This window comes from Quercus suber, unplaced genomic scaffold (genome assembly GCF_002906115.3).
Source record: "Quercus suber isolate HL8 unplaced genomic scaffold, Cork oak 2.0 scaffold_507, whole genome shotgun sequence".
Lineage (NCBI taxonomy): Eukaryota > Viridiplantae > Streptophyta > Magnoliopsida > Fagales > Fagaceae > Quercus > Quercus suber.
Window position 1 is genome coordinate 390,398 of NW_027069956.1, and position 8,412 is coordinate 398,809.

The 8,412-nt window shown below is 29.9% G+C and overlaps 1 protein-coding gene across 1 annotated transcript; it reads left to right on the plus strand.

Moving 5' to 3' along the window:
• Nucleotides 1-2,266: 2,266 nt before the first annotated feature.
• On the plus strand, nucleotides 2,267-6,778 carry LOC112001609 (transmembrane ascorbate ferrireductase 1). Its single transcript, XM_024033782.2, has 4 exons — nucleotides 2,267-2,665; nucleotides 4,923-4,971; nucleotides 5,057-5,256; nucleotides 6,294-6,778. Exons 1-4 carry the CDS (start codon nucleotides 2,522-2,524, stop codon nucleotides 6,594-6,596), a joined length of 696 nt encoding a protein of 231 aa, XP_023889550.1. The 5' UTR covers nucleotides 2,267-2,521; the 3' UTR covers nucleotides 6,597-6,778.
• Nucleotides 6,779-8,412: the final 1,634 nt, after the last annotated feature.

An 8,412-nucleotide genomic window follows, 5' to 3' on the forward strand; every position in this document is an offset into this window, starting at 1 on the left:
TCTAGCTTCGAATAGTAGTGAATTAATAGGTCATTTGCTTTATTTTATTTTTCTCCATTTTATAAGTTGGATTTACCAAACTTCGAAACTCTGATGACTGATGGACTGTCTTAGCAAAATCTTGGTAGATATGGGCTCATATTACTGATGTGAGATAATTGGGCTGTGTCGTATACGCATGGTCTGATCCTCATGATCCTACAATAAAGGATCTTGGTTTTGCTAATATATGATTCTAAAAAAAAAAAAAAAAAATTTCTGATTTAAACCTATCTTTTTGTCAAGTCATGGGGAATGTGAATGGCTCTAATGTCACTTACGAGTGAGAATCAGATCAGCTACAACCTCATCCAATGAGGGTTCTTTTAAAGACAGGAAGTGATGGACCATTTCTAACTAATAAGTTAACATCACACTCAAGATTATGGTCGTGAAAAATTCCAATTTAAAGTTTTATACAACCATCGGAACAAATATAAGAAGCTTTGCTTAGCACTTAGTTTTTGAATTTTGATATATACAAACAAATTGTAATAATAAGCTTACAGAAAGTTTTTTTTTTTCCCCTCCTTGAAATACACAAAGTAATTATCTTCAGATAATAAAATTCAGACAAAATTTGGCTACAAACTTAATTGTAATCTAAGAACAAAACTTCCTTTAAAAAAAAAAAAACATTATTACATGTTTTGAAAATCTAACCGTTAAATTATATGTTCTTTACGTTCTTAACACGCTTATCAAATTATATGCCAATTAGATGTTATTTACTATATAATTCATAAACTTATTTTTTATGCATAACTTTAAATTATAAAAACTTGCAATTTAAATAATTATTTGATAACATAGCTTTTAATATTTGATCTTAAGAAAATTTTGCAAGTATAAAATATATAAGAAGAAAATATAATTCAAATGTGAATTTGTGAATATTTACGTCCAATAAAAAAATATTCAGCAAAGTTATAACCTTAAACTAAAATCAAATTTATAACCAAACTTTGTTCATAGAATCCTCCAATTTACAATAGTCACTAAATGCTAATCTCTTGATTTGCACAAGGTACAAAAATCCAAAGATGCCAATCCATACGCTTGGCTCCAAACTCTTAAATGATAGACACGGTCGAGTTGAGTCAGTGAGAGTGGGCCCAATTACCTCAAGAGGCTCGTGCCATTCCAGATGATAATAAGAAATCACCATCATTAATCTCACAGCCAACTGCCAATGCTAATAAGAACAAAGGATGATTGTCATTTTACATTTGATAAGCACCCACTACTTTTTAAAAATTATGACGTCACAGATGACATAAGCTGCTAGTCTTTGCGGTCCAAATTGTGTCTAGGTTCACTATATATGTAAGTTACCTATCTCCTCCACATATGTTATTATTTATTTTTCAAAAAATGACAATTTTTTTTCACTAATTCCAAAGTTCTCTCTCTTTAGATAAGATATTCCTATATATTTACCACTTAATAAGTATCCGATGTAAGAGTCAACACAAATCCATACAATACGACACTTAACGCAATTCAATGCAATATCAAATCAACATAACTGCATAAAAATGAGTCAAACTTATTAAAAAAAAAAAAATCTCATTTTCTTTTTAACATAAACCAAGATGCCTAGCTAGATAGCTAAACAATATTTTAATAATAAACGTGAATCATATTTGAATAATCAAATATAAAACATAATATAGTAAGTTTCTGTTTGACATGATTAATTTTGCTAACTTATTTTACTATTTAATTAATTTTTGTTATTATTTATGAATCTTATTGTATTTTTTGATATTATTCATCAATTTCACTATATTATTTTAGCTAATTTTTACTTATATTTATATTGAACAAAAAATTTTCAATTTTAACAAAATAAACGAATTCTAAATAAAGGAATCAAATTCCGTCCAACATGAGGATGTTTACCGAAGAAAGAAAAAACGACCGAAAACACAAAAAAAAAAAAAAAAAAAAGTTTGTTAAAAGAAGTATTGAAGTCCGTCCAACATGAGGATGTTTACCGAAGAAAGAAAAAACGACCGAAAACACAAAAAAAAAAAAAAAAAAAAGTTTGTTAAAAGAAGTATTGAAGTCTTAGGTATGAGTAGAAACACAATATGGTTTCTCCCATACATCTGAAAGTCGACAATAATAATAGCACAATAATGTCTCAGATGAAATATATGCAAAATGTTGAAAGGTAAGTAAAGAATGAGGGGTAGAAGAATAGACACGAAGTTGTGGGGTACACCCTAGACCCCAAACACCAACAGTACACTCCCAATCAGAGAAACCAACGTGGCAGCAATCATCCAATAATGATAAAAAGATTTTCATCAGACGGTCAAATCAAGCTAAAAATAACTACATCAGAAAAGGCAAGCAATTAAAAGACGTTACCAGCAGAATATATTTAGCCATAAGAGATTGCTTTCATTTCCGTATATAGCTATTTTACAAAGATCAGGATAGAGGGGATAGAGTTTTTTTGGTTCAGAGAAACATGGTACTCGGTGTAAGGGCTATTCCTTTCACGTTTGTGGCACACGTGCTGGCAATTTTGGGTGTGGTTTTTGTGTTGGTTTGGACCTTACATTTCAGAGGTGGTTTCGCATGGGAAGCTCCCAACAAGAGCCTCATCTTCAATGTAAGTTTTTCTAACTCTATCTTTCTCTTTTTGCTTCTTGGGTCGGTGGTTTTTACATATGTACACTTGTTATGATTTCCAGTACTAGGTTTTGTTTGGTTGTAATTTGTGGGGTTTTTGTAGAATTGTAGAAGCTCTCTCTCTATCTCTCTTTCTCTCTTCTGGGTTATGTAATTTTCGTTTGGTTTTTGGGTTTTTTCCTGTGAGGTTGAGTCGGTTGACCATGTCTATCAATGTTTGTGTTTGTTTCATAGTTTGTTTTGTTTTGTGTGTGTGTGTGTGTGTGTGTGTGTGTGTGTGTGTGTGGCTTGGGAAATGACGAAATCTTGTGTTTCTTGGTTTATCTGGACATTAACAAGTTTGGTATTAAATTTGATTTTTTGATCTTTTTATTGTTAATGAATACTATCTTGATATTTTACTTTTACTGTAAGTTATGGTTTAATGGGTGACCTAGGTTTTATTCCTCATGTTTATTGGCATTTGGAATTTTTCTTGATTCTCTCTCACTGTGAATATGGTATTGGATGCCACTCCAATTGGCTTAGACTGTTTCAAACTTTTTTAATCATATATATATATATATATATATTTTTTTTGTGGTGGTAACAAGCTGCTTAATATCAGTAACTAAATGCACTGGACAGCTAAGCCAAGCACTATTTTTTTTTTTTTTTGGTCCTTAATGTCAATATTTTGAAATTTAGCTAGCTTTTTGTAAAGCGGTTCACACTTATACCATGTGTGATAGGTTGATTCTTAATCAACAATACCAACTCTTTTAGATAATAAAAATATTAGCACGAACTTGATGAAATGAAAAGACTTTCTTTCTTGAACTAGGGTTATATTTTCTAATAAATGGAAAATTACTTGTTGCCACGGTGACATTTACCTATAGCTTAAACCAGTTAAAATCCCAAGCTGTTTGTTTGGTAGTAGTGATAGTTTTTTTTGAGAAGCTGGTAGTGGTGATAGTTAGTTGCCTAGTTTGGTAGCACGTACCTACCCTTCAAATAAAACCTACCTTTCTAATTGTCTTCTTTTTTTTTTTTTTTTTGGGAAGAATTAATCATTTTTATTTGAATAAAATGAGTATCACTATCATACGGCTCGACAAAATTATTATATATCTTAACTCTAGTACAAGTAAAATTTACCTAAAACCTTTGCTATTGTTTTTTAAATAAATAGTAATTTATAAAGTACCCATGTGACTGATGTGAGGGTCATTATTATTATATTATATATATTTACGACATAAAAAAATTATATAATATTTAGACTTTAAGGGTTTTTTTTTTTCGTGTGTAAGTTAGGAAATTAATGTAGGACACATAGCAACCTACCCATGGCCATATTGAAATTGAAATAATTAATGAGGTTTCTAATTTCTTCTTCACATGAGCTGTGAGTCTTTTGCTTATCCCATTATCTATTTTAGAGTGATTCTGAACACTTATGTGCTGTAACATGCGTGTGGTGCCAAATGAATGTTTAATTATGGACTTATAGTTATGGCTAGACGTGTATTCGTGATATTCTTTGGAAGTTTTAAAAAATGATTTTGGCTTTTTATTTTTATTTTTTATTTTATATAAATTCACATACCAATACTTTGCATAATTTCATATCCTCCAGAAATTTTTTAGTCGAAAATTTTTATGTTCTTTTTCTCGGTCTATAAATTCTTATATTTTTTCAATGGACTGAAAATCATGCACAATCATCGATTGGTGGTAAATCACAATAAATTATCATAAATATGCATATCATTTCCTTCCAGCCAAACAAATACTAATTAAGAAAGGAAAATGGGTAAAGTATCACACTAATGTAAGAGTGCAAAACAGATTCCCAAATTTGAGTTGTCCTGATCTCTCGTAAATACATACATACATATATACATCTTGAGCATATTAAAGAATATATATATATATATATATACAAACATGTTAAAGGCCATAATGGTTAAAATTAAGTATCTTTTCCACATGTCGAATTACTTGATTTTTTTTTTTGAGAAAAGAATTACTTGATCTTCACATGATATATATATACATATACATATATATATGTGTGTGTGTGTAATATATTTGCTAAATCATTGATTATTTCTGTAAAATATTTGTGGTTGATTAACTAAAACTTTAATTTTATGCAAAGTATACCTTTTTGCTTGACTTGATTTTTATGTACGTTTGTAATTTCTATCAAGCAAAAAAAGCCTTACATGTCCATTAATTTCTCTCTACAGCTACATCCTTTTCTGATGTTGGTAGGCTTCATTATCATAGGGGGTGAAGGTAATTTACAAATCATTCTATATAGAATAAGGTCTAAGATTCTCCTACATGCATAGTAATTAATTTGCCATTAATTAAAATGCAGCCATTATCAGTTACAAGTCACTTCCTTTGAGGAAAGACGTGAAGAAGTTGATACATCTGGTGCTTCATGCCATTGCTCTAGTACTTGGTATTTTGGGAATTTATACTGCATTCAAGTATCATAATGAGAGCGGGATTGTCAATCTCTACAGCTTGCATTCCTGGCTTGGAATTGGGATTATTGTTCTCTATGGTATTCAGGTAAAACTACTTGCACGGGATAAAAAATATATATATTGGACAAACCTTAGGAACTAAAGTGGTAATTACTCTTTTATTCTATCATCCACATGTTACGCTGTAGTAAAAATATCGTAGAGAAAAGTTAACAGATGCCTTAAAGGTATTAATTTATAAAATATTGTTAAAAACTTTTTATGAAAAAATGAAAAAATATTAATTAGTTTTTTTAAAACTTTTTATATTTTTTATGAAATGATATCAAAATTTTTCTAAAATAATTTATTAACAATTTTTGTAAGGACAGCCGTTAATAAGACCCAATATTGTAAAGCTTCTTGGCTTCTTGCTTAGATTTTATTTTTGGTAAATTACATTTTTGGTCACTAAAATTAAGTGTTGGTTTGATTTTGATCCTTTAAATTTTAAAAAAATTTGTGTTTCAAATGGAGTTTAAAAAAGAGAACAATTTGATCAATTCATATATTTTTTTTGTTTATGTGACTAATGGGAGACTAAGACATCCCCATTTTTTAGGGACCAAATTGAGCAAATTAACCACATATTTGAAGGACCAAAATCTTCATATTTGAAGGATCAAAATCGAACTATCCTAATTTCAGGAACTAAATTATTCCATTTTTGAAATTTGAAGAACTAAATTTAAAGTTTTTAATATTAAAGAACCAAAATCAAAATTATCCTCAATTTTAAGACCAAAAGTATAATTTACCCATTTTCTTTTCTGAGAGGAAAAGAGAAAAGATACTTGTTGGAATGTCATATCCATGCTGTACCTAAAAGGCAAAGAAACGTGCTTGGGCTTGGAATGTAGGGTCCAGTCTTTAACTTTAATCACAAGGCCATGTTTTAAGCAAGGCCCATCACAAACTTTGTTGTTAATTGAAGCTCAGTTAAGTGGGCTCACCTGTCCTAATTGTAACACCCAGCATAATAATTCAAGTAAAAACTCATACAATAGAGATGTGTTTAATGTAAATTTCATTAATTTTCTTCATGAAAACCAGCCTAACAACATTGAGAAAATAACTTTGCAGTGGTTATATGGGTTCCTGGTCTTCTTCTACCCTGGAGGGACTATTGGGCTTAGGAGCGACTCTGTTCCTTGGCATGTGGTATTTGGACTTACTGTGTTCACATTGGCTGTGGGCAATGGTGCAATAGGATTCTTAGAGAAACTTACCTTCCTTGAAAATACAGGGCTTGCAAAGTATGGCTCAGAGGCCTTACTTGTCAACTTCACTGCTGTTATTACAATATTATTTGGAGCCTTTGTTATATTATCTGTTCTTTCTCAGTCTCCAGCAGAAGATGATGAAAATAGCTACTCTGCTATCTAATAAGATGTTTTTTTATTATATATTCCTTATTAAAAAAACCTTATCAAAAAAAGATGTTTTTATATATTTGATGTATGGATTATTTTCCAGTGACTGGATATTGTGTGGAACAAGGATGTTTGGTATCTGTATTTTCTGGACAAAGATTGTGACATTCACCAATAAATTATTGTGTTTATCCACTTATGGATTTTGTAATTAAGGATCGATTTAACAAATTAAATTAGAGTTTAATGACAACGGATCAATTAAGTGATTGATGACTACTTTCAATGGATGATCAAAAGGTTTATGGTAGCACAGCAAAAATGACTTTTTTGCAAGAAAAATAATGAGGTCATTTCCAATTTGAAGACAGAAAATCAAGGCCATTAAAGACTTGTCGGCATTGCATCAAATCATTTTTTTTTTTTTTTTTTTTTTGAGAAACGGCATCAAATCAACTTAAATATAAATGTATGTATGAACAATATAATTTGATCTTTCTAGGGTATTATACAATAGCAATTAATTAAGTACAACATCTTTCTTTAACAGTTTATTATCTTTCTCAAAAAGTTGTCAACAGATAATTGGCTACCACAATTCACTAATCAAATCATGTGGTTTGGGATCAAAGTGAAAGGTCGAAAGAGAACAGGTAACAGCTTTCTTCACTTGTAGATCTTTCAAGCATTTATGGAGAGGCCGGTCTATATGGAGCAGGGAATGCAAATGGATAGTTAACAATTCATTTAAAGAAAGTTTTTATGAAAAAAAAATATAATTAATGTTTTGATAGCTTTTTTTATTTCTCATAAAAGTTGTGTCAAAACTTTTTTTAAATTGATTGTTAACAATTGCCCTAAAGGCACTCATTAGCATGACCCATAGAGTAATGCTAAAATCACCAACTATTTCATAACGTTTTTACAAAATTGTTGATGTAGGCAATTCTAATTGGTTCTCATTTGGGTCTATTACTAATATCACTTTTTTACTTACTAAGGTAACAATTACTCATCACATTAGCAATTTGTAAAAAATATTGTAAAATAATTTATAGTTCTAGCATTTTTTTCATTTACATTTATCGCCTGGAAAAAAAAAATATTTACCTTAAATACTTTGATCATAAAGGAACAAACTAAACAATCAACATTTCTTTTGTAATTGACCAAAATCGAATCAATAATTGCCTAGCTAGTCCCCGCGCGTGCCTGAAATTAGTTCTAAAAGATAATCAACATAGAATAAGATGATGCAGTTAATTGTAGGGCTAGGCTAAACAATGAGCACTTGTGCAATAAACAACATAATTAAAATGATATCAATCAAGTGCCGACCAAGACCTTTTGATGCATAAGTCAGAGAATAACAATTTTTTCAATAAATTAAAAGAATTCGAGAGTAAATTGAATCTTTGGTGACGTTTTGTTAGGAAATTTTGGGTTAATATATATATATATATACACGTCCACGATACTTTCACAACAAATCTTAGATAGCAAGTTGTTACAGGATATAATTTCAATAGTAGATTCAAATTAAAAGCCTGCAACAACTTGTTAATTATAATTTGCTATAAAAATGTTGTAAAAATGTTGTAGATGTAATACTTTTTATATATTAAATGTTATTTTAGCTAGGCCAATGGGAATGCTTTTAGGCAAGAATTTACGAATTGACGATTAATTAACTTATTGTCTTTCCTTGACATGGCTAAACTGAACTTTGAGTCGTCCGAGATGACCTACCAATTCTACTTGCATCAGATTAGATTAAACCATAATATTCGGTGAAGTTATAATTATGACAAAATAAGTGTTAAATTTTC

What these genes read in the sequence shown, in the direction of transcription:
- LOC112001609 (XM_024033782.2), top strand. Translation starts at nt 2,522, where the DNA reads ATGGTACTCGGTGTAAGGGCTATTCCTTTCACGTTTGTGGCACACGTG. An exon ending in CATTATCATAGGGGGTGAAG is followed by an intron (nt 4,972 to 5,056) that starts GTAATTTACAAA and finishes ATTAAAATGCAG; the next exon opens with CCATTATCAGTTACAAGTCA. An exon ending in TTGTTCTCTATGGTATTCAG is followed by an intron (nt 5,257 to 6,293) that starts GTAAAACTACTT and finishes ATAACTTTGCAG; the next exon opens with TGGTTATATGGGTTCCTGGT.